Source organism: Podarcis tiliguerta (genome assembly GCF_965153285.1).
Source record: "Podarcis tiliguerta genome assembly, chromosome: 5".
NCBI classification, from domain to species: domain Eukaryota; kingdom Metazoa; phylum Chordata; class Lepidosauria; order Squamata; family Lacertidae; genus Podarcis; species Podarcis tiliguerta.
The window spans coordinates 19994637-20021353 of NC_139538.1; the positions used below are offsets into that span (position 1 = coordinate 19994637).

Here is a 26717-nt window from a genome sequence, read left to right on the forward strand (position 1 = left end):
AAAACTGTGTTTATGGAAGACAATCTTACTTGGCTATGAGTGATTGCCAAAGAAGAAAGAAGGAGGAGGAGGAGGAGGAGGAGGAGGAGATTACCATTTCTAAAAGGTGCTGCTGACCCACCATATGCTGCATCTATAAGCTGCTGCAGAATAACCTTTGGTGCTGTGCCTTTGTACCCTAGCTGATGCACAGAGTAAAAAGCGTTTAAATGTTATGCTCACCACGTGGAGCCCTATCATGGGTAATCAGTTTGTACTGATGACCACATGGGGGCATTTAAATCAGCCTTCAGTGATTAGCTTATAAAATACAACATGTGGGTTTAGTTAGAACCCAAATTTAATATAATCCTAACTTAAGTCTTTTCCTCTATGTAGACCATAAACCAATGAAGTAAAACCTCATTTATACAAATTAGCTGGGCTCTTTATTACAATTTTTTAAAAGAAGGAAATAAAACAGCTGGGAAAGACCCCAACATTGCATTGAGGGCTGTGCTGAGAGAGGAGGAGGAAGCAGATTAATTTAGGTTTTAAATGGTTTTGTGGAACCACAAGTTCAGTAAACATAATTACTGCCTCCCCATAAATAAGTGCAATAGCTGCATGACATGAGACTCCTTAGGAAACAAAGCCTTTGCAGATAAAAGTGCATGTTTATTGCATGCCTACAGTATGCCGATTGCTTTATAGGACCCACAAATTATGTTATAAGCTGCTTGGATCAGGACCAAAAGTTAGATGACCAGAATGATGGTGAAGAATAATTCTCTCTTTGCCTGAGTGCCACATTCACCCTTGGCCTATCTAGGTATAGCCAGCACACACACACACATGCATGCCTATATAGCACATAAGCAGCACATATGCACAGGTACACAGCCCTACTTCTCAGCTAAATTATTGGGCGGGTTATCAATTGGATGACTAGGGAAGGAGCGACTTGAATCCTTATCTGCGTACTGCCCATGTCAGTGTGGGGCAAATGCAGGGCTGGCGCTCTCTCTCTCTCTCTCTCTCGCTCTCTCTCTCTCTCTGGTGGACAGGGCACATTCCCTCCCCCAGCCCTCCCAGACAACAACCTTTACCAGTCCTACTTTGCACGCTCCTAGAGAGTTTCTACCCGGGTGGAACCTGACCTTGAACTCTCAGCATGCGACAGCGGCCACACCCCAGGAACAACTTTGACTGGCCAGCTAAACCCGGTGAGGGTAGTCAACGGGTCTTAAATCTTCAGTGAGTTAGGAACTTCCCCTGGATGCAAAAACAGGCTCAGGTGGATTGAGCAGATGAGATCAGTAATGGGTCCAACGGTCAAGAAGGCAGGAAGTGAGGGGCAGATGGGGCTCGTCAACCTGGGAAGGCAGCCCATCTAAGAGAAGGAAAACTCTGATCCTAAACCTCTGCTGCCTTGCAGGATATCTTCAGGAGAGGAAAAGGCTAAGGAGTAAACCCTACACAAATCCAGAGTGAAGTCCCCAAGATGGTCGGATGGCTCCTTATATACCTCCTACAAGCAACTCCTGCAACCAAGCCACCTATGGCTCTGCTTGCCTTAGGACAACATCAGTGAGGCCGTTGCGGGGGGGGGGGGTGTCTTGTCACCAGGGCAGCCCTGGATCTCCATACACACTGCCTAGGCTTGCACCCCAAGGAGGTCATTTTGCTGCTGCTAACCCCTCAAGACAGAAGGGTGCCAAAAATAAGTTTATTATTTATTTCTTACATTTATATCCCACCTTTCCTCCACAGAGCTCAGTTTATCCCCCTCCTCATTTAATCCTCACAAGAACCCTTTGTCAGACCAACAGACTGTGACTGGTCACCCAGTGCGCTTCATGGGGATTCAAACTGTGGTTTCCCAGGTCCTAGCCCAGGCATAGGCAAACTCGGCCCTCCAGATGTTTTGAGGCTACAATTCCCATCATCCCTGACCACTGGTCCTGTTAGCTAGGGATGATGGGAGTTGTAGTCCCAAAACACCTGGAGGTTCGAGTTTGTCTATGCCTGTCCTAGTCTAACACTCCAACCACTGTACCACACTGGCTTAATGGGTAACGCTTCTTTTAAGGCCTGGAAGAATGACAGAGAGGGGTGGGTGGAAGTCTGTAGCAGAAATTAGCTGGCTCTGCAGAGGTAAAATTCACATTTCTTGCTCTGCCCACTTTTGTCTCTGCCTCCACCTACAACAAGCATGTAGCCCTTGGAAGGCTGCCCAAAAGGAAATATGACCTTAGGACTGAATATACTTTCCCATCCTTGAGTTTTATGACATGGTCTTTAGTAAAGTTCTAGCTAGGGAACAATGGTTAGTTTTTGTGTGTTAGTTTTTTACATGAGTAGTACTCTCTTATGTACATGTTACCTGTGATTAGCGTTCCTTTAAAAAAAAACTGAAGCCAACTCTCCACTCTCATTGCAACAAAACCTGCTGCCAGGAGGAATGAGGACAAAGATGTCAGGGCTTGAGAAAATAAATGGCAGCCTTTTCCTACCATCTGCTCCTCATCAGCAAGCCAAGGGAGGGACAATGCACACCTGCAGGCAGGAGCTGAAATGCCACAGAGACAAGAAGCTTTAGCAACTGTGCCCAAAGGCTACAGAAACAAACACAGTGAAGGGAAAAAGGAAGAGTTTTAAGACTTCCTGTCCCCTTCCTGTGTCTCAAAATAGAATGCAGGTTCTCCAAAGAATTGACCTGTCTCTTTGCATTTGACCCTGACCTTACCAACAGACTTGGTTGGACAGGAATTAGGAAGGAAAAACATCTTACTGGACAGTGGTGGCAAATTTGGTGCTAATCCACCAACTTCAGCAAGCCCACAAGTGCCTGCCTTCTTACTTTTAACCAATACAAGGGATGTAATTGCCTGTCACCTTCCTCCTCCTCCTTCTCAGTGTTGGTGCTGCCACAGCAAAGAGGAGGGGAATTAGTTGGCTCTCTGTGTTAGTGACTCTGGCTCCACCTATTGCTTGGGCTCCCTGTCTTCTGCCGCACCAGTCCATATGGACATCAGCCGCCTCTAGTACTGGACCCTCCACTGACATGAACACATTACATATATGTAAGGAGGTCAAATAAGCAAGTATCTTCTCCCACACAGTTCTGGCTTCATTGCGCAACCCCACGTCTCCCCTCAGCTCATCTATTTTTTGTATGTTCTTTAGTATCCGTCCCTTTAATAGTAACCTCAGAACCTCAACTAGTGGAGTGTGAACAGGTTTGAGACCAGAAGCAAGGGGCGTGTGGAGAGACTGGGGAATAGTTATCCAGATGTGCTTGTCTCTGCACCCCATTCGGTATCTCTGGGTACCTTGCACCCACCACTTAGTAGGAGAGAGGGAAAAGGAAGTGAGGGCCACTGTCTGATCAGCTTATTTGAGGGGGAACTGGCCCCGATTGCAAGTTGCATTTCTGAAAGTAAATAAGTGCTTCTAAGCACGCATACATTAGGTACTGATTCAAACCACACAGAAAGTAGCAGCTGGGGTCTGTACAGTGCATTTATATCTGTCATGCAGCAATCTCTGTCTTTTTAAAAATTGCATGGCCAGATAAGGAGATATGGGGGTAAGCTCTGTCCCTCGAGTTTTGAGGGATGCTGAAAATCCCTGCAATCTGAAAGATGATTCTCACATCTTCTAAAGAATGCCTGTAAGTACTTGCCAAACACAATGTATACCTATTTTCATAATGCGTGAAGCAGGTGATGACAAGCCTCTCTGTACCTGATGCTTGGCTTTACCGTATGATTTGTCTCTTACCCGTTAACAGGTGACTCTCTTTGTCTTGAAAGAACTGGGTGACACGAGGAGTTGTCTGCATGGGGAGAGCATTTCTAGCTTTTCAAAGATGACATGAATTCCCAAGTCTGAGGCATCACCTTCTATAGCAAGGATTGCATCAGTTTTGTCTGAGCATAGGCAGTGCCTCCAAAAATGTTTTATATATGTCTGCACAGTGGGACACTATTGCTGATTTATCAGGTGGAAGAGCTTAGGAGGGGGGGGGGGGAGAGAGAGAGAGAGAGAGAGAGAGAGAGAGAGAGAGAGAGAGAGAGGCAGCAGATTGTCTGAAGGCAAGCAGCTTTACAGAAAACCTGATCTAACCCTATTGCTGTTTGGAGCCTAAGAAACAGATACTAAATCACTGCTGCTCCTTTATTTCTATTTTATTTTTTTGGAAGATGTACAAGCAACACATCACCAGAGGGAACATCCCTATCACTCTAGATAACGCACCAGTGATCAAATGACTGATTGCATGTCGGCCACATCATATTGGCTAGGGGGAAATTCAATTTTAGTAGCTCTCCCCAGCTCATGAAACCCTAATAGCCTTTAAAAACTCTTATAAAAACCACCCAAATGAAAGCTGTGATATGGCTGACTAGCACACAAGTCAGCCCACTGAATTATGACTTGGAGCCACTGATTTCAAGGGATTAAGGAAGAAGCTGATCAACACGGTTGTCATGATTCTTCTAGTACCTTTGGAGTTATTTTTCTCAGCAGGTGACTGAGAGCACATGGAAGTAAGCAACTGGACGATCCCAACTCTACAATTCTGTGATTTTATGATTCTGTGAATCATAGGATCATAGAATTGTAGAGTTGGAAGAGACCCCAGCAGTCATCTAGTTCCCTGCAATGCAGGAATCTCAACTAAAGCATCCCTGACAGATAGCCATCCAACCTTTTCTTAAAAGCCTCCAATGAAAGAGAGTCCACCACCTTCCGGGGGAGTCCATTCCACTGTCTGAAGCAGGTATAGGGGAACTTCCAGCTGTTGTTGGATTCTAGCAGTACCCATGGTCAGGGATGATGATTGGTGCTGGAGTCCAGCAACATCTGGAGGGACACAGGTTCCCCATCACTGGCCAAGAGATGCTAGGCAGACAACCCAGCACTCTCTTCTCCCATAGTCTGGACGTTCACTGGGTAGACTTGAGCCTTCAGAATAAGCTACCCAACAGATGCCACAGAGGCAGGTGTGAATATGGAATGTAAGTGGGACCTGCATAAAAGGTTGTAGTTCGAAGTGCTCCTGTTCACTGTTCCAGTAAGTCAGCCATGCCTTCTTCTGTGAGACTCCATCCCTCTACAGCAGAGGCAGTTTTGGGGTAGCACGACTGGTGTGGTTGCACTGGAAGCCATGCTGCAGGGTGCACCACAACATTGCTGCAGAACGGAGTGCGAGAGTCAGGGGGTGCCACATTTCAGCATCGTACTGAGTGGTAATGACATTTGAGAGCCCAAATTTGTCACTGCCAGCAGATAGTTTCATGACCTATGAGTATGCTCAATCTTCATGTGGGCATTTTGAGGGTTTCTTCCCCGCTAAACATTTCCTCCCCCCCCCCAGTGTTTTGGGTTTGTTTGTTTGTTTGTTTGTTTGTTTGTTGTATTACTGGAGACCCTGAGATTCCCTCCCACCCCAGCCTCCTGATATCTCCCTGTTGCCTTGTTGCCTTGGCTTCCTAAGCAGTGGGACTCAGATCTGAACATCAAAAATAGTGAGAATGAAGGGGCAAGCAGAAAGTGGAGCAAGAGGGATAGCCCGGGGGGAAAAAAGGTACAAATCTTTTCACCATAGTCTACCTAGAGGTAGCCAGGGAAGGTAATACCCAGGGGCCCTAATATCACAAATAACTATCATTAAATTTCAACATGCAAGAATTTTAGAAGCACATGTGTAACATAAACATTTGAAATTAAAAATTTGAAATTAAAAAAATCACCCTCTGAAGTCATTGGTAAAATTCCAGTTGGTGTTAATAGCTGTGAATTGAGCCCTTTGTCATTGGCAGTGTTAACTGATTCTTACTACAGTCAAAGCCAAGCTGTTCCTGAGTGGTAGAAGAGAGACCTCTTGTGGCTTTAAAAAAAATAGCACAGTCTAATATATACCAATGCATTTAAAGCACCCCAAATTTTATTTAAGCAGAAAGAGGCTTAAATAGATTTCACCGAGTAAAAAATTGTGATCTTTTAAAAAAAGTAAAATAATAATAATAATAAAAATTTGCAGGGGGAAAGAAATAAAGAGGAAGATAGTGATAGCTATGTTTAAGCAGGCCCTAAATTTATGAAAGAAGAGCATGGCATAACATTTGATGCAATGTGGAAGGAAACATTATCCCCTGAAGACTGGCATGGGACAGTCAGCTGAGATGTTCCCTCTGGCAAAACCCTTAAACTGCACCAGCTAAATGACCTGTTCCTTTCTACTTGAGGAAGCCACTGAAGCAAACTGCAAATTATTGGTTATCCTTTCAGCACCATAGACAGCAGTCCCACTTGCAAGCCACTCTCGCCTTGCAAGTATCCTGCCATGCTCATCTATGCTGAGATCCCCCTTCCAGTGCTTTTCCCAAACACTCCCTACGACTTCTGCTCCACATCTATCTATCATCTATCTATCTATCTAGGTCCTTCTGTACCAGGAAGGGATCAACTTATCTAGGATCCCTTCCTTTCTCCCAACTTCAATATATGCACAGCCACAATGACTTCCTGCTCCTTCCTATGGGCCATAGTTTGGTGGTAGATTATCTGCTTTGCATGCAGAAGGGTCCCAGGTTCAATCCCCGTCATCTCTAGGTAGGGTTGAGAGAGAACCTTGCTGGGAACCCTGCAGAAGTTGCTGCCAGTCAGTGTACACAATACTGAGGTAGATGGACCAGTGGCCTGACACAGTATAAGGCAGACCCCTGTGGATTCCCAGTGGAAACTGCCAAAAATGCAAGACGGTCCCTCCAAACATTCGACTCCATAGTTCAATGAATCTAAGGCAAGAGATGCATTTTTGTCTTGGTGTGAGAAATGTTATGATCTGAAACTGGGATCGGGTATCACATTGCCACCCAGCTGCAACAGAGGGACAAGTAAGACATCTCACCTGCCTTACAGTACCTTTATGAAACAACTGGTCCCCAAATGCATTGATTTTCCTCTTCCTTTTTGGATTGTATCTTTCAACCTTGGAGCCAAGGGAAGTCAACCTGTGGCCCTCCATATATTTTTATGATGATATTAATACCCCACTTTGCCTCCAATAGCTCAAGGTGGTGTACTCCTCCTCCCCATTTTATCCTCACAGCAACCCTGTGGCATAGCCTAGGCTGAGAGACTGTGACTGGCCTAACATCACCCAGGGAACTTTATGGCTGAGTAGGGATTTGAGTCCTGGTCTCCCAGGTCCTAGTCCGACACTCTAAATCACTGGACTCAAATTCCCACCATCCCTGAGGAATAGCCATGCTGGCTGGGGATGGTGGGAGTTGGAGTCTAAAAGCATTTGGAGGGCCCCTGGCTAGCTTACTAGCCATTATTCTAAATGGAGAAAACCCCCGAAAGCTTTGATAGAAAGGCAGTATAAAATGCAGGAAATGAAATACGTACATAAATAAAACTGCTATCTTTTCAGCTATACCTCGAATATCCTTGCTGTAAGTAAAACATTCACCTCTGCATAGAGACACAGAAGAGTCACAGAAACATAGGGGACCACAAGGGTCAACTAGTCCAACCCCCTGCAATGCAGGAATCTTTTGCCCAACGCGGGGCTTCAACCCACGAACCTGAGATTAAGAGTTTCATACTCTACCAACTCAGCTAAGTGTGAGGACATGCAGTAAAACAAGCCTGCGCACTGTAATCACATAACCTTCCCAGATTCAGGGGACTGAGATGTCACTCTCAGGATTACCGTGGGCAAGTAAGGTTAATGCCTTCGCTTTTGAGTCACACCCTCCTAAAGATTGGTCCATTTACATGGCTATGAGGCTTAGTTTTGAAAAGTTCCCGGGGATGTGGGTGCAGCTGAGGAGTATAGATGCATACATTACATGTAGTTTACCCTTAGACAGAATAGTCTAAGTAACATAAACATTTGGTTCCCACATTACCATCTGGGCATATGGAAAGCTGGTTCCCACATTACCATCTGGGCATATGGTTTCCCACATTACCATCTGGGCATATGGTTTCCAAATAATATAAGTTAGTATTAGTTCGTATTGCCACTATGGTCCCATGTTCACAAGCAGCTGCTTCCAATAGAGGTTTTGCATTTGACCTTCAGTTCATTCCCAAGAAATATCCCTCCATTCTTTTGTAAATAGTGGAAGGGTTTTTCCCCTCCCAGATAATTTGATCACAGCAGAAAGTCACTGAGGAGAAACAAAGCTGCCTTTGCATGCGCTGCAATGGGAACCCAAAGCTTCAAGAGATCTATCTCACCAGAGTCTGGATAGTCACGGCATAAATAAATGCAAATCTAAGAGTTACTCTTCCAGACTGAAACAGAGGTAAGCACAATAAACAAACAACAGGAACACACCAAGCATATCCACATTCCCTGTTCTCATGCTTCTGCAACTAGTTCAAAGCTCAAACGTGATGCTAGACTTTGCAAAATCCTCAGGCAGAGCAAAGAGCTACCAGAGTCATCTGAGAGCTAACATACAATGAGAAGTGGCCTGGAAACACAAAGAGATTCTTGACAGTATTTCTGAGCAGTGATATTAGCAAAAAATATTATTATTATTTTTTAGCAAAACAACCTTTGAAGGGGAAAACTTTACTTACAGGGGTGCTGCCATCTGAAAAGGTGTTCATACTGATTGAGCTGCTCATCTTGTCAGATGACAAGGAAGGAGGTGATGGACTGCGCTTCTCCAGATGCTCCTGGCTCTGTAAATCTTGACGCTGTAGATATTCACGCCATGCTCTCTGAATGCTGTATGTAATTTGAAACATGGGTGAATAGAGAAACCTCTTATATATGCGAGCACTACTGAAATATTTCCCTCCAGTGGGGGCCTGATAGAAGGTAATCTCGCAGAGCCAGAGTGAAATTTTGCACAGTGTTGGAATTTAAATGAAAATCTTTTCAAACCTCTCTTTTGAAATTGGACTTTCAAATATATGCTTTTCCAAAAACACAGGGTACAAACCCAGCCCCAACTGCAGCCTGCTTGTTTCTTTTCAAGGGAAGAGCTAAGTGCATGCTTCAGCCTGCAGACCTCTGCACAGTTACCTGCAGTAAGTCTCACTGAACTCAATGGGGCTTCCTGAAAAAAAGACTTTTATAGGATTGTGTTGCTTGTCTAGTGAAGTGAAGGCACTAAACAGGTGTTGATCATCAGGTGAGCAATGCAGGTGCACACTAATTGCCAAGCCCGCAGAAGCTCTTTTTATTGATACACACATGCAAAATCAAGCAGATACATTTTGGGCTGTGACCTTTACAAATCTTCCAATCCCGAGATCGAGGGGTGGCACAAAGTTATTTTGGCACCTGTTTCCACACGTCACTTTCCCCTTGCATAATGTTTTGCTAGAAAGAGACAAAGGTCTCAAAGGACAAAGGGTTACAGACAGGGCACGGCAGACTGCTGAGACCGCAAAAGGTTAGATACTGGCCACGATGTTCATCAGACGTTTCCGTGAGGGGGACTATGTTTCGCACCCCAGGGTCACGCGTGCAGGCAGACTGATGCTGCCTGCGGGTGGAGGAGTGTGCTCCTTCCAGACCCCACCCCCCACTCTCCGCGATATCCCTACATCTAGTTTATGAAGTTTTAAAACAATAATGTAAAGTATCAACTTCAGTGGCGTGTGGTGGAATTCTTCATAGGGGTGCAGTTAGGGCCAGAGGCACTGACTTTCCAGGGTGATTTGAGGAGGGAGGCACTAATGTTATGTGCGTGAACATCGCACCTCCCTCCCTAAGCCAGGCAGAATCTCCCCAGGCTTTGGTAAGGAGGCACTAGGCTTTAATACTTTAATACTCTAATTTGCCAGGAACATTTAGGGGACTATCCTTGATCCCTTACTCCACTGACCACGCACCACTGATCAACTTGTCAATTTCTATATGAAATCTAACAGACAGAATTTGGCATGTTGAGGGCTGGGGGAAAGCAAATTAGGAAGAGCAGGAACTTAGATTTAGACACATCTGACTTATTCGCTTCTCTCCTCCAACCAACCCCACCCCCATCCTTCTTAAGCTTTACATTTAGCCAGTGGTGGTTGGTGGTAGGGAGTAGAATGGCTCACCTGGTTTCCCAACATGAGGTCAGAGGGTCAAGAGGGTTAGCGTGGTGCAGCCACAGTAGCAGAACCAAAGCAGCGCTTCTGATGCTGCACCTGCACCAACCTCCCTCTCATCTCAGTTACCAGCAGCAACCTTCACACTGGGAAGCCAGGTAAGCAATGCTGCTCCACTGCAGCCCCACCTGTGCCCACACAAGGGTAGCCAGGTGGAAATGAGGACAGGGTTTGCACCCCTTTCAAAGCTGTGCAGAAAAGGAAATTTCAGCAACCGTAGCTTTTGCAATAAGTTACACCTGCCGATATTTCCTCTTCTGCACAGCTATTAGAGGTGCACAATGTCAGGAGTGCATGCAGGAGCCGGGCCCTGTGACTGGTAGGGCCTCGCAGGACTGGGGCCTTCCTGAGCTTGGCCTGGAAGGGCAAGGCACGGCCACACAGGTGAAGACTCGTAGCACCTGGTGGTATATAAGACCAGCATTTCCCTCTGGCTCTTTGCCACAGCAACACACTACCCACCTAGCTGTCCTTTGGCTTCCTGACTCCTGGTATCCTGACTCTTGGACCCTTGGTTTCCTGACTCTTGGCTTCCTGGCCCCTGGACTGCTGACCCTGGACTGCTGATTCCTGCTTCCCGACCTCTATCCTGGTCCCAACGTACCAAGCCAGGACTCCAACTGCCTGTAACCTGGACTGTGACACACAAGTCCATTCCATATTTTGCTATCTGGTTACCCAATCCTACCCACTTACCTACACACACACATACACACACACACACACACACACACACTGCTTTTCTAAAGAGTACAAAGCAACTTGATTTGTTTTAGATTAAGGGGGGGAACCCCCAATAAAATCTTATTTAATACATAGACATAAGCACAGATGTATTAATGTGTTAATTAGCTCACCAATGCCAAGGTGTCTGTTATCAGCAACAATGATTTTGTGAATGGCCCCTGTTAATAATGCAATTATCACCATCTAGGCGTTATATATTTTATTTCCCTCTGACCTCAGTGCTCACAGTCGTCCCCAACATGTGAATACACAACCATAACTTGGGATAACACTTCAGACATCTGATGAATAGAATGTAGTCAATGAAAGTGTATCCCATAATAAATATGTTAGTCTTTACAGAACCACAAGACTCTTTGTTGTTTTTGCTGAAATAAACTGGCAACACAGCTACTTTGGAACCAGAGGAATATGCAACACAGACCATGGAAAATATATGCATTTGCTACATTTTGATATGCACAATCTTAAAACAGGTTTCCAATACAGTCTTTAAAAGGGGGGGGGGGGGATTATTGAGAAGGTGCTCGGTTACAACTATGTGTTTGACACCAGGTGGCAGTGTAATATCAAATAAATTAGCTTTCAAATTAGAATAGTTAACTCAGATAAAATTTGCTCATTAGAAGAATGTCTGTATAAATCCCATTTGGCACCTGTATTGGGTTTGAAATTGTTTCTACGTCTGTTTATATTATTGATGCTTATATTGTTAAATTGCTTTGGGTTGTTTTGAGGGAAGTGATTCATACACAAACAAAATCCCAGACAACAACTCTTTGAGATTCTGGTCAAATCTACAATTTCTTGTGTCAATTCTTTATTTTATTTTCTATATACTTCAGAACTCTTTTTAATCCTCCTCCTCCTCCTCCTCCTCCTCCTCCTCCTCTTTGGCATATACAGGCTAAGCACCTAAGCTCTTTAATCTACAAAGGCCAATATATTTTGCATCATCAAGTTCTTAGTAAAAGCACAACACAAAACCAAACACTATTTTTTTGTTGGGAGCCACCCAGAGTGGCTGGGGCAACCCAGTCAGATGGGCAGCATATAAATAAATTATTAGTACTAGTATTATAGGAAGGATAATATAACCTGCTTTCTACCTTTAGAGAATAAACCATGTGTTACTTCCATTTAGTGATGGGTGAGCTCCTTCCATTTAAACTGGAAATTTAAACTCCCATCATCCCAAACTTAGCAGGACCAGTGGGCAGGGATGGGAACTGTAATCCAAAAACAGCTGGAGATCCAAGTTTGGGAAAGCCAGGTCTACTTGCAGGCTTCCCACAGGCATCTGGTGGACCACAGTGAGGACTAGATGCTGGACCAGATGGGTTTTTGGTCTGATCTTCTGGAGTTCTTATGCGTAAGTATTGCAGTGCAGAACTATATATGCATCAACGATAAACTGATTTTTTCAGTACGGAGAAGGCACTCAGTTAAAGAGAAGAAAAGTAAAGGCAGTTACATTTCTAAAGTGGGATCTAGAATTTTCACATCCGCACCACTAGCTTCTATCCAAACCCTACTTAAACTCTTCGTATTCTTTCATCTACCTACAATCTGCTTCACTAAAAGGCATACACTTGGTTTTAATTTGAAATCTTCATGTCCCATAAATATTCTAGTAGTATTTTAACGTTCGCTAAATTGCTTGAGCTTGAGCTTTTTGATCTGAAAGTTGGATTCAGTTTAGTAATGGAAAAGGTTACCTAGGAAAAGTAATCTTTGGCAAGTCTTACAGAGTCAAATTGAGGCTCAGACTACAGGCCAGAGGCCAGTTAAGCCAGAGTGGGGAAACTCACACCCCGCCCAACACACACACACTGATGTTGCTAGACTCCAGCTCCCATCATCCCTCACCATTGGCCCTGCTGGTCAGGGCTGCTGGGATTTGGAGTCCAGTAACTTCTGGAGTGTCACATGTTTCCCACTCCTGGCTTAAGCACCCATCTGTTCGCTCCCTTCCAGCTGGGAAGATGAAGACCTATTTTTTAGAGCAAAAGTTCATGAGCGGGGAAGATGCTAAATGCTCTCCGAAGGAACAAAGGAAACTGCCTTGCACCAAATCAAGCCATTGGCCCATCAAGCAGCATTGTCTACTCTTGACTAGCAGAAGCTAACCAGGGTTTTTGAGAAGTGTCTTTCCCAGCTCTACCTAAAGATGCTGAGGACTGAATCTTGAATCTGCACATGTAAAGCCTGTGCTCTGTCCCTGAGTTATGGCTCAACCTGTGACTTATCTGCTTCTGATTTAGCAGCTTTTTTGAGAGTTGCATCCCCAGATACAATGAATTCTGCCACCCTGCACATTGCTAATCAGTGTGCTGGAGCATCTGAGAAGGGAGAGATGAAAACCTTTTTACCTTCCCTACCACTGCTAAAATGAAAGGGAGGGAGTGTATTCTGGGGACTGGGAGAAAAGGCTTCCGGGGGCTGATGAGAGCATAGTCAGCCAGTAACTTATAAAACACCCAAAAAGAGGTCAAAGGAGGACACAGATTTGCATCAAAATTGCATATGCTAATTTACATATACAGCTGCGGTTAGAAATGTAGATCTGTGTGCCTGCTCATTTTGCCATTCAGGTGATAACTGGCTTCTCTGAAAAGCTGGTTATAAATACACATCATCACAGAAGTGCCTTGCCAGGTGGGGTGAGGTTTCTATGCTAGCTTCCCAATAGGTGGGTCACTGCTGCTTACCAGGAAGAGGAGAGGAAAGGGTGGCATGGCAGGGAGGTCAACATGCTGGAAACACATTGGCAAGAGTGCCAGATTGGCTCCACTGGTGTGTTTGCACCACACTGACCTCACCTCAATCGCTTGCGGCAACTGATGAGAAATTTGCATAGTGGCTCCACCCCACCTGGGGAGCTGCTTCTGTATCCTAATTCAAAGTGCTGGTGTTGACCTATAAAGCCTTAAACAGCTCAGGACCTACCCAGACCCTGAAATCATTCTCTGAGGCCCTTCTTCATGTGCCTCCTCTACAAGAGGTCTGGAGAGTGGCAACACGAGAACGGACATTTTCTGCAATGGCTCCCCATTTGTGGCGCTTTCATTATCCACATTTAGGCATGAGATGAAAGCAAGACCTTATATTTATACACAGACAAGCCCTTATATTTATACACAACAGTAGCCGCAAGGCTATTGATTGCAAAAAACTGGAAAAGTGGTATTGTACCGACAAAAATAGAGTGGCTTGCCAAATTATTGGAGTACTACAATATATCCAAAACAATGGGAGAAATTGGAAGGATCTCAAAAAAGAAGATAGATAAGGACTGGAAGGTGTTTAAAAGATACTTGCAAAACCATATTGAAAAATCAGAACTCCTATTAGAATAAACAAGTTCCGTTTCAAATACTGAAATACCTAATAAGATGGATAACAATGTGTAATAGAAAAAGAAGTATGAAATTAGGCTAAATGTGCGTGAAAGAAAGTAATAGAAGTGGAAAGAAATTGCAATTGAGTAGATTGGAAGTCTAACACAAAGGTTAGTGGGATGGTGGATGGTGATGGGAAAAGGAAGTATTTGTGGGATTGAGTGTAAGTATGTTTGAACACTTTTAAGGATTGTATGAAATGTATGTTTGTATGCTTCTATATTTGTAATATATGTGTATTAATGATGAATTATTTTAACAATAAAAACTTATTATTATTTTTTTTTAAAAGCCAAAAAAAAGGATTCTTCTTTGGCTGTTTGACATCTGACGCCCTTTTAAATGTGTTGCGGGAGGGGGTGGCTGCTGGGGTTCCCCCCTTATTTTCCTTATGTATTTTGTGCAATTTTATGTTGTGAACCACACTGAGATCTACGGATGAAGGGCGGTATACAAATTTAATAAATAAAAATAAAATAAAATGACTTCAGGGCCCCTGCTCTACATTCGTATGCAACTTTTTATATACACTGGCCTCTTTTGCATCTGACCACCGTAGAGAAGCTTTCAGATAATGTGACATCACCCTCTCAGCAGCCACAAAACACCTGGGATCCACCATCAATACCTATCTTCTTTTTTGTCACACGCTGACTCTCTTCCATCTTCCCTCGGAATTCATAACCAGCAAAAAAAATGTACCATGCAAAACTTCCTCGGTGGCTTTTGTACTGCATCTGCACTCTACAGTAATTTTTAGTTTATATGATTTAAAGGGATCAAATATGCTCTTGTTACCTTTTTCTGTTAGATTAATCCTCACCTTACGTGTAAGGAAGAAGAATGAAGACACTTAAAAATCAAAAGCAATCAGCCAAATAAAGCATCTCCCTAGAGCTCCGGCAACGTTGCTGCATTTCTAAAGCAAACATAAAAGCGTAGACTTTATATCACTTACACTTTCACTTTGGATTCCAAGGGCTGTAAATTAATGTGATATTTCTCAATATTATTCTCCACATCCATAGCAAGCTGATGGCTGTAAAAGAGAGGTTATCCATTAAAATCTATTTCACCATGACATTTGTAAAGTCTCCAAGTACATAGATCCATTTAAAAGAGAACATGCTCCAGCTGCTTACTCTGAAATGGGTCTCCTTTGGAGAAGATACAGGGGCTGATGAGGGAAGTGTTGCTGGAGATCTTAAGGCCAGGCTGCCCTAAAATGTTGCCAAAAGCAGCATAATGGGCTAGTTATGCCTTTACCTTTGTTTGGACTTCCTTTCTTGATGTTTCTGATGCTGCTGGTTCTTCCAGCACCACGGTCTTCAAGCTGAAAACAACCATACCTCTTCTTATGCAATTGATGTGCTTTGTAAAACTGTACAAAAATTAATCAAGGTTGGGTCCTGAAACTTCTGTGGGCCAACTTTGACAGATGGACGGGACCACCCACCTGTCAATCAGCTGCCATCATAATGAAATCAGGAGATAGACACCTTTCAAACTTCAAAGTCAGCTGAGTGGCACTAAAAGCACACCATAAAGATGTGGGGCAAGTAACTGTGGTTTGTGGGAAGCTGCCTTGCGGGCCTAATGAGCCCTATGGTTCAGAAGTTTCCCACAATGCCTTAACCCTTACAATTATCGCTCATGCAACAGTACTTGGTAGATCAGTAGGGACGCCGATGGTGCTGTGGTCTAAACCACTGGGCCTCTTGGGCTTGCCAATCAGAAGGTTGGTGGTTTGAATCTCCGCAACAGAGTGAGCTCCCGTTGCTCTGCCCCAGCTCCTATCAACATAGCAGTTCGAAAGCATGCCAGTGCAAGTAGATAAATAGGTATTGCTGTGGCGAGAAGGTAAACAGTGTTTCCATGCGCTCTGCTTTCCGTCACGGTGTTCTGTTGTGCCAGAAGTGGTTTAGTCATGCTGGCCACATGACCCAGAAAGCTGTCTGTGGACAAACACTGGCTCCCTCGGCCTGAAAAGCGAGATGACCGCCACACCCCATAGTCACCTTTGACTGGACTTAACCGTCCAGGGGTCCTCTACCTTACCTTTATCATCATCACTTCTCTCTTTGCTCTGACCTCTCCTTTAATCCATACTCTGGCTCCTTTTCCCAATTCCATGCAAGTTCTTCATCTTTGCCTTCAAAACCCTTCAAGCTTTGCTTTCTCTTATTGGTCTGCTTGCATTTTGAAATACTTCCCTATGTGTGACCTTTGCTCACCAAGTTCCCACAGACGCCTGAAGATCTCCTGCTACCTCAAAAGGATTCACCCTTTCTCCTTTGTTGTTCCTTATGCTTCCCACAATACCTCCATTATATCACTTCTATTATTTCCTTCATGTCCCTCCTCAAAATACTTTGGCACCATCCTGCTTTGGGACTACAACTCCCATCATCCCTGGCTAAGAGGACCAGTGGTCAGGGATGATGGGAATTGTAGTCCCAAAACAGCTGGAGGGCCAAGTTTGGCCATGCCTGCTCTCCTCCATATATCCTACTGCGGTGTGCCCCCATCCTGCCCAATCTTTGCGAGCTTGTGGACACATTTCCCAAGAAAATAAGTACAAGGTAGTGGTTGGGCTTGAGCCCCAGATACTACCCTCCCTAAAGCACTTCAAAATACACATTTCTGAGAAGGAAAGCTGGTGATGCTCAAAGGAAACACCCGCCACCCACCCCCTTCCTCAAAAAAGGCCCCAAGGCAAAAAAACAAACTGAAACAGGCAAATCACCGCCTCCCTAAACAGGCACCCCCTAAAGATGTCCCCCAAAGACTCTCCAGCCCCTGCTAGTTCCCGAAAGTTACCACTCAAGAGCACTGTTATTTTTGCATTCCCTATATTCTCTTTTTATTTATTTTTCAAGCAGTCCAGGCAGCTGGGCAGCAAAACATTGACTTCCAGCTGCCCTGCCCTCTTGCTTTCCTTCCCAAAGAATAATACTTCTGGGCCACATGTACATGGTATTTTAATATTTTGTTTGATGTCTTCATACACTTGACGCAATCCCCCACCCACTTCCAGATCTTGAAACAAAGGGAGAGAGATAATTTCTACAAGTAAATTAAAAATTGAAAGGAAAGCAAGGGAAGAAAGTAGGGCAGCTAGAGAGGGCTATTCTTTATTTTCCTGAAAGCCTAGCCACTGCCCAAAGCTTTTTAAAAAAGAGAGAGCAAAAGATAAAGTCCATAAGGGCAAGAGGCCTCGGGGCACTATGGGAGGTGACAAAGGGTGCTGTGGTGCCTAAATATACCTAACTGAAATAATTGCTGATTCTTCCCCCTTATATTCTTGTCTTCAATTTCCCTCCTTTCCTCCGCTGACTGCCATCTATTAATGTATAGGTTGTAAGAGGGATCTGTCCTCTTATACCTTCTAAAAGGCGACACCTAGATGATGCTACATAAAGGATATATAAACATGCAGATAGATGGAGACATAGATGCTCATTTTAGAATTATATTAAAGATAAAGCAAGATGCTTAAAACTAAATGAATTCCTATCCCACTGATTTGACTAACAGCATGATGCTTGTCTATTCAGAAGTAAGTCTTGTTGAGTTCAGTGGAGCTTCCACCCAGGAAAATGGGTGTAGGATTACAACAAAACTTAGCTGAGTGATCTGATTAAAGCTGAACAAACCTAAAAGTCTCCATTAAAATCTACACAAGGTTTTTATGTGGTGGCAATCCAAATATGTTAGCACTTACTTTTCAAGCAAATATTTCCCATCACTAATTTGCTCCAATATATGTTGCAGCTTTTTGAGTTCTTCCTGTAGTGGGACAAAAATAAAAGATGCCAATGTATTAATTTGATTTACTCAGTATTTGTCTTGAAGCAAGACACTGCAGCTCTCAGGATAACCGAATGCCTTTAGGAAACCTGCAAGCAGAATGAGTGCAACAGCAATCTCTTCATATTTGATTCCCAACACCTGATATATAGAGTTATACCACCTCTGATGCTGCAGACAATATAGCCATCACAACTAGTATCGACCCTATTTCCACGACTGTACTTTGTTTGAACTTTAATTTGTTGCAACATGTCCTGGGACCTGCTGGTAAATGGCAGGTAATGATGATGGTGATACAGACAGCAATCTCATCCTCCTTGCCTCTCATGCAACAGCTGCTGGTTCCAGCTGCAACCTTTGCTGGTGGGAGAGGAAACCTGTAGATCTAAAAGGGATTGGACAAATTCATGGACAACAGGTCTATCTGCCTGTTAGTCATGATGGTGACCCACATGCATGTCACTTACTGGGGACGAAGAGTAAGAAAATATTATTAGTTCCATGTCCCGCTTATTGGCTTTGTGAAGGCTACCCTGTGAAGACTCAATGGACATTTGGTACAATCCAGCAGGGCTCCTCTTGTGCTCAGGTTAAGTGGATTGCCCCATCCAGTTAATATGAGATACAGCTGGAGAAAAGGGTCGCCTACATGATGCCCATTAATTGGGGTGGGGAGGGCAAAGGTGGTGCAGTGAGGCAAAGATGAGGCAGAGGAAAGGGAAGGCAAAGAAAAGCCAAGCAAAGTCTGTGGCAAAGATTATTAATAGCAGGACAAGAGTCCCCTGGCCTAACAAGAAAAGCAGAGGGATAAAACATATAAATAGGCTCTGCCCTTGATATGAAAAGCAATTACCTGTCCCTGAGAAATGCATCTTTCTGTGTGAAGGGACCTTTGCTGACACGCTTTTCATTAACAAGTTCTAGACTCCGATTTAACACAATAGAAAGTTATTCAGGCAAAAACAAACAAACCACAAAAGGCTCAAAGAACCCAGATAAGACTAGAAAACAAACACATCATCTCTAACTTAATATATCTCGCCATTCTCTACTGTGTATCAATCCTGTGCTAATTTAACATGAAGTGGACTTGAAGGCAATTTAAGAAGCTGAGGCATTGCTTCACGTCTTCCTTTAGCTCATTAGTTTTAGAATGTAATGTAAAGACAAAGGCCAATCGGAGCTAAGTGAGGCTGAGGGTGAATTGCTTGCCAGTTTGCAAGGTAAAAAACCCTCAAAGTTGACAAGGTTAAGATCATTCTAAAAACAAAAGGAGGAAATGTGCATTGTACGTTGCGCCAAAGCTGACCTGAGAATAAATCTGGGAATGAAAATAAAGTTTTGGATTTGTTGGCAAGGAGACCCATAGCTCAAACATACCTGTGTTCTGCATTCTCAAGTAAAGGGCCAGTTTAGGTTAGGGCTGAGTCAAAGGTCACCTGATACTGGAGCTACTCCTTTAATGTCTGTAAAGGTAAAGGTACCTCTGACCGTTAGGTCCAGTTGCGGACGACTCTGGAGTTGCGCGCTCATCTCGCTCTATAGGCCGAGGGAGCCAGTGTTTTTCCGCAGACAGCTTCCGGGTCATGTGGGCAGCATGACTAAGCCACTTCTGGTGAACCAGAGTAGCGCACAGAAACGCCATTTACCTTCCCGTCGGAGCAGTACCTATTTATCTACTTGCACTTTGACGTGCTTTCAAACTGCTAGGTGGGCAGAAGCTGGGACCGAACAACGGGATCTCACCCCGTTGCAGGGATTCGAACCGCTGACCTTCTGATTGGCAAGCCCTAGGCTCTGTGGTTTAGACCACAGCGCCACCCGCGCCTGTAGAAAATACTAAACATCAATGGGCTGGTTGCAGCACATGTTGTTATTGCTGATGATGATTAATGATTAATGAGTATCAGGGTGTGGGCCTTCTCAGTGCTGGCCCCCATTTGGAATTCCATTCCCAGGGGGATATTATGCCATGTTACAATTGATTTTAAAGTAAATTCTGAAGGTATTTAATTCCAGTGTGCCTTGGGTGGAAGTACCGTGCTTGAGGATTACAGGGGCTAAAGGTTTTAGCTTCATGATTTTTAGCCTAATGGTGCTGCACACCTGGCCTCCTTCCAGTGGCTTTGCTGTGATCACCAGGAGGGAGCTTGACCAGGAATCTGAACTCATGTCTTACTCTGTCCAACATTCTATCCACTCTTGTGCTGCTCCTTGGTTAACTGGGGTTTACCAACTTTTGCCAATTTTCCTCCCCCTCCTGCCTACTCCAGTTCCACCTTCTACACTGCTCCAGAAAGTTAAGGAACCATCTGGAAGACTGTGGGGGCAGCACAGGGGGGAATCCAAAAAAGTCCCCCCCCCCAAAAAAGTGGCTTACTTGATGACTCTGCTTGTGTGTGCTCACCATGCCAACCTTCCCACTGGTTTGCCTCTACCCTCTTCTTCCCAGTAAGCAACAGTAAGCCATCTGCTGGGAAGCTAGCAAAGCAGTTCTGCCCACCTAGTGAGCCATTTCCTCCAGCTGCAGGATGTCTGCGCTGGCTCAAAAGTCATCTGTTGACAGAATGAGCCTTTTCATCTGCAGAAGGCAAAGCCTAGACCCAACCCAACGAGACTGCAAAGTTACAGTGTTCTGAAACTTGGTAGATGTACCTTCTACCACAAAAACAAAACAAAACACAGTCTTAAGTTCCTGCTGTGGGGAAGCAGAATTTTCAGAAATTCAAAACGGACACTGCATCACAGATTTACTAATGATGCAACTTTCATTTCCCATCAACTTGGAAACACTGATCAATACTTCAACAAGATATCTGGTATAAAGTAGATTTGTCAAGATGCGTTAAAAAACGTCTTCCAACTTCTCATTTTCTGAACGACGCACCCCCTAACCACTTCATCAAATGGATGAAATGTTGCAAGATGATTTTAAACACTTACCATTGCAGACCAATTTAAAAGCCATTTGGAGGAGCCCAGTCATTAAACTCATCTTCCATTTCCAGATTTCCTCAAAAATAGTTTCTCCTTTTTGACATGTTAAAACTCAGAAAACTCCCCAAGTTTTCCTGAAAAATTACTTGCCTATAGTACTTGATTCTAAAAGATAACCTTTTTCATTTTCCAAAGCACTCCAGCGGTCAATTTTGTTTTCAGTGTATCCCAAAGCAACATAAGGTAATTTAGAATGTGGAAACAATTTACAATTGACTTTATATATAGCCAAGGGTGACAAAACCTACATGACTTACATAAATCATTTTGTGCATGTGTTTGACATCATTTTATATTAACCTAGGGGTAAAGACTTAGCAAAAAACAACAACAACCCTTTCTAAAAAATGTCTGCAACATATTTTGGACCATTCAATCATTCGATTAAATATTATTGGCTTGTTTTTTTATGGAAAGCTGTAATAGGACAACTACAAAAGGGGCTAGTAAAATTTGCATAATTTGGAAGAGCAGAAGACATAAAATCTATACTAATTTCAGTTTTGCATCATTAAACATGAAGTATTGATTATTGCTCCTTGCAACAAAATTTATGAAGCCAGCCATGTTGCTGTGTCCACATAAAGTGATTTTGATGTTTTGCCCTGAGACCTCAAGTGCCGTAAATGATGGCTGCTGGTGACAGGCTACAGCTGAGATGGTGTTGTTCCAATTCACAGCCTTAGGAGATACATCTCCTAGATTATGCCGGGAGTGACCCAGCTGCAAACTCCAACTTCAGAAAATTAAATTGGAAGCAGTCCAAACTTCTGTTGAAATACACGGTGAATTACGAGGCTTCTATAAACTTGTTATAATGTAAATGTACTGCAAAATTCAGTGCCATACCTCTTCTTCCCAACCCCGCTCTTGAGAAAGGACATTAATAGTTAAAGAAACGAGGGGTCCAAAAATGCAACCTTGCTTTTTGAAGTGCGGAAGTGTTACTCATTTCTTGCTTGTGTCTATGGAGTTTGTAGATTTATATTGTTAAGGAATAATATTGTGGTGCCGTACACACAATAGACTTGATAGACTTGGGAAAGTCTATCAAGGAATGAAGTGCAGTAGGCCATTTTCTTCTCCTCTAGCTACTTCTCCCAGCTTTGCCAACATTTCTTTCACACAACTGGTGATGTATATGTGTTTTCCTAGGCAATGTCAGAATCAGACCCTCACAACTTGATCCCATTATGCTCTGGTAACCTTTGAATTTCTTAGGGGCCAAACATTCAATACCTATATATTTATAACAGGGACTCCCAAACTATGTTCTGTGGACCATCAGTGGTCCACAAGCTGCATTCTGGTGGTCTGCAGCTTGTCCACATTAAATATCTATTATTAATTTTAATTCTATTTTTATTGCTTCTTTGCTTTCTTATATTGTACGTTATTGTATTTCCATGTGAATTACACGGGATTCAAATTGTACTACAACAATACAAGATAAAAAGAAGCAATCAAAACACAATGAAAAATCACAGAGCACCTATCAGAGTGCATGTCAATTGCTACAAAAGCAGACCCACCCAGACCTTCAGCAATTTTCAAGTGGGAAGTGCTGGGTTTACTAAAAAAGTGTAAATTTTCATTAAAGTATTCTTCCTGGACAATATAGAAAAAGGACAACATAAGAAATGCATAAAATTGATCAGCATATTAGGGACACCCAGCAGATAAAAAATAAATAAATACCCACAGAACGTATAATACTTAAAATGTCTGACCAAATAAAAAATGTTTCACCAGATGCCTAAAATGAAGTAACACTGGTGCCTGGTGAACCTTTCTGGAAGGCATTCCATTCTCTCTCTCTCTCTCTCTCTCTCTCTCTCTCTCTCTCTCTCACACACACACACACAGCAACACATCATCTTTCTATACACAAAAAATAATAATAATATGAGAAACTTTCAGTTAGCATTTTAGCCTATGCAAATGTACAAAACTGAAAACTGCAGCCAAGAGAACCTGAAGTGTAATAACACATCTAAATGTAACTTTCTTCTTATCCCGGCTTTCATCTGCTTTGTGGCTCTTACATGGTTAATTGTCCCTCTCATTTAAGGGTGAGTTGCCATGGTGATTGTTCAGCACTGAGACTGATGGACTAATGAGAGAACACAAAAAGTATTGCCTGCTTCACAGAGGCTGACAGTGTCGGTAAACTTTGTTCTTTAAACCAAAAGGCCCACACTTGGGAGAATAATGTTATCAATGGCTGTCGGTGACAATGGCTTTATATGCGTTTTGCCTCTAGGGGAGGGTTCGGTTGAACCCAGGTCCTTCTTTCGGGCTTGTCTGGTTTGTCACTGTGGAAACAAGATGCTGCACCACATGATCCAGAAGGGCTCTTCTTATGACGTGGACTGTCAATTATTGTATCTTTTCCAGCAGTCCAGTGAGGCCTAATCAATTGGCATTGTGTCAGTGTGTCAGACATATGTAGTACTGTAATGGTTCTAGGGATTGCTTGTGCGTAAGTTGTCTTTACTCATGGCTAGGTTGCATGGCTGAACCCTTTCTGACAGGACAGCCTCTATTCTGTGGCTGCCTCAGTCGCTGGCAGAATCCGTCAGTGGGCGTTTCTTAAACCGCTTCCAACATAAAAGCTGCTTGACGCCCAGTCTCCTCCCCCATTGCCTGCACGAAAGCTTTCTGCGCAGGGTGGGTGTGGGCAAAGGAGCACTTGTCCCCTCTCCGCTGGTCTCCTGCGAAGAGTCCTGGAGCCACCTCTCCGCTTCCTCTATCTCCTCCCCTTCTCCACTGGTGTTACGCTGATTTCCTTCCCCAGTGTATGGGCTATCCCTCCTCCTACTAGAACCCTCTCCACCATCATCCAGGAGCCCTCTCACCGCCTCCCGCTCCGATGGCAGTTCCCTGACAAGTACATACCTTGCTTAACCTGATGGACCAGGTTAGTTTCCTCAAGAAAGCTTTAAAGAGCTTAAGACCAGTTTTCTTGAGGCATCACCCTAACACAAACATGTTGACTCAATTGCTTCAATCTGCAGAACTGGCACAGGTTACAGGTGCCAGATGATACCCATTACACACTGGTAAGAAATCGATATTTACACATGGCAGCACCTACACTTTGGAACTCCATGCCTATTGACATCAGACAGGTGCCTTTGCTGTTTTCTTTTTGGCACTTATTTAAGTAGGTCTATCCAGACATGTAGGGATGCGGGTGGTGCTGTGGTCTAAACCACAGAGCCTAGGGCTTGCCAATCAGAAGGTCGGCGGTTCGAATCCCCATGACGGGGTGAGCTCCCGTTGCTTGGACCCAGCTCCTGCCCACCTAGCAGTTCGAAAGCATGTCAAAGTGCAAGTAGATAAATAGGTACCACTCCGACGGAAGGTAAACGGTGTTTCCGTGCGCTGCTCTGGTTCGCCAGAAGTGGCTTAGCCACATGACCCGGAAGCTGTCTGTGGACAAACATCAGCTCCCACGGCCTATAGAGCGAGATGAGCACCGCAACCCCAGAGTCGTCTGCAACTGGACCTAATGGTCAGGGGTACCTTTACCTTTACCTTTATCCAGACATATAGAAGTTGGCATGTGTTTCATTTTATTATGACCCAACTGCTCATTTTAATTAAATGCTGATTTAATTTAATAAAAATAATAATACCTATTTTAATTTTTTTTATTGACTTATTTTTGTAAACCAGAAGTTTAATTTTTTGTAAGCCACTTAAGGGTCTGTTTCCAATCAAGCAGTATGTAAATAAATAAATAAATAAATTATGAAACAAATAAAATTGTTTTCCTTCCCATAATTTAACATATTGCTCTCTTAGTTTTGGAATTAATTACTCTACCAAGTGCTGAGACTAGCTGCTACTCTCATAAGGAACAGCAGCGTTCCTCTGTTTTTAGACTGTCCCCTTTTATATGAGTTAATAAACCTATTTTAGGGTATAAACAAATTTTTATCTCCAAATGTATTATTAATTGTTCCTAAAATGTTTATAGCCTCTTCACAAGACAACAAGCATTTGGAATGCTTGATGCCTGCCGACTAACACAGATGATTGATGGTGGAAGTTTGCATCCTGTACCTCCTGCAAAAATCTATAAAAGAACAAAAATGAAGAAAGTTTTAATTTATGGCAACATCAAATTGTTTCCCTGACAGGGAAGTCATTGATTGTTCCTTTTTCTTTCTTTGAAGCTGGTCCGGGACCGTAATAAATTTCATTTCATTTTCTTTCTTTTCTTTCTCTACCATTTTAAATTATTTATTTATTTATGGTTACAAATATGTATATGCACTGATTTGTCTATGGGAAAATAAACAGTTTGCACCGACCATTCCTCCCCCAGTGCTTTTCCCAACCCATCTGCAGTAGCAATTTTTGCAGGAGGGGCAAACAAAAGGACTAGGAGAGGGATAAAGGTAAAGGTAAAGGGACCCCTGACCATTAGGTCCAGTCGTGGCCGACTCTGGGGTTGCGGCGCTCATCTCGCTTTATTGGCCGAGGGAGCTGGTGTACAGCTGTGTTCATGTGGCCAGCATGACTAAGCCGCTTCTGGTGACCAGAGCAGTGCACAGAAACAGCGTTTACCTTTCCGCCGGAGCGGTACCTATTTATCTACTTGCACTTTGTGCTTTCAAACTGCTAGGTTGGCAGGAGCTGGGACCGAGCAACAGGAGATTACCCCATTGAAGGGATTTGAACCACCGACCTTCTGATCAGCAAGCCCTAGGCTCTGTGGTTTAACCCACAGCGCTACCCACGTCCCTAGGAGAGGGATGGAAGGCCAATTGCTGATCCCTTGCCTCTTCAATGAATTGGTGCTTTCAAAGCTCTCCACTCTGGGGGTTTCAGCAGTAACATTCAGCTAACGTAACAATCTGTGTCCCTGTTTACATGGAGTCAAGCTGTTATGCTCATAGAGTTGTTCACGTGTAATGCTCAGAGTGTACAGTCTGTGTTCCTGTGTACACAACAGCTGAGCTGCACAAATCAACAAATGTACGCTCTTTCAGACAAGCACTTGTAGAGGCAGCTTGCACCTGTATTAGGTGTGAACAAGCTTTCTCTGGGTGGCAACCTGGCAGAGCCATTTGTTGTTGTTGTTGTATCATTAGAGGTGATAAGAATATACAGCCGGGCGCATTGGGGTGCTTTCATGCATGCATTTGTATTTCTAAACAACATACATCAATCAAACACCAATGAAAGTCAGAATAGAGGAAGGTGTCATGTTGCACAGAAAATGAAGCCAAGAGCACGAGCTGGAGGGCAGGAATAATTGGAGCCTTTCAAACTGGAAAGATATAACTGCTAATTAGAACACCACTGGGATAAACATTACGCTTTGTGGATGCTTAGTGGAAATGGTTAAGTGATGGCACTGCAAGCAAGATTTCTAAATACCTACCCGATAAATGGAATACACTTACGGGAGCAGTAGCCACCAAGCAATTAACTCATACTGTTTATTGCTCTTCGTTTCATTATTCTCCGTTCTAGCAGATGCTGCAGTTCAACGTGTGCCCTACTATATTTTATTAGGGGCTGTTCACAGGGCAATAATCAAGAGTACTGCGACCATTTCAAAAACACATCTTTAGCCCCAGCACAAGCTTCTGCATTTGGCAGAGCACAGCCACCATGTGAGAC

At 43.6% G+C, this 26717-nt stretch overlaps 1 protein-coding gene across 3 annotated transcripts in view; it reads right to left on the reverse strand.

Moving 5' to 3' along the window:
- Positions 1 to 26717, reverse strand: part of LOC310678336 (schwannomin-interacting protein 1) — a 375265-nt gene that overhangs the window by 280126 nt on the left and 68422 nt on the right. For all 3 annotated transcript variants that reach the window (XM_083442210.1, XM_083442202.1, XM_083442212.1), the window contains exons 2-4: positions 17992 to 18056; positions 15226 to 15306; positions 8593 to 8743 (exon numbers count right to left, since the gene is read on the reverse strand). In XM_083442210.1, the coding sequence (XP_083298336.1) occupies positions 8593 to 8743; positions 15226 to 15306; positions 17992 to 18056 (297 nt within the window). The remainder of the gene's footprint in view (positions 1 to 8592; positions 8744 to 15225; positions 15307 to 17991; positions 18057 to 26717) is intronic.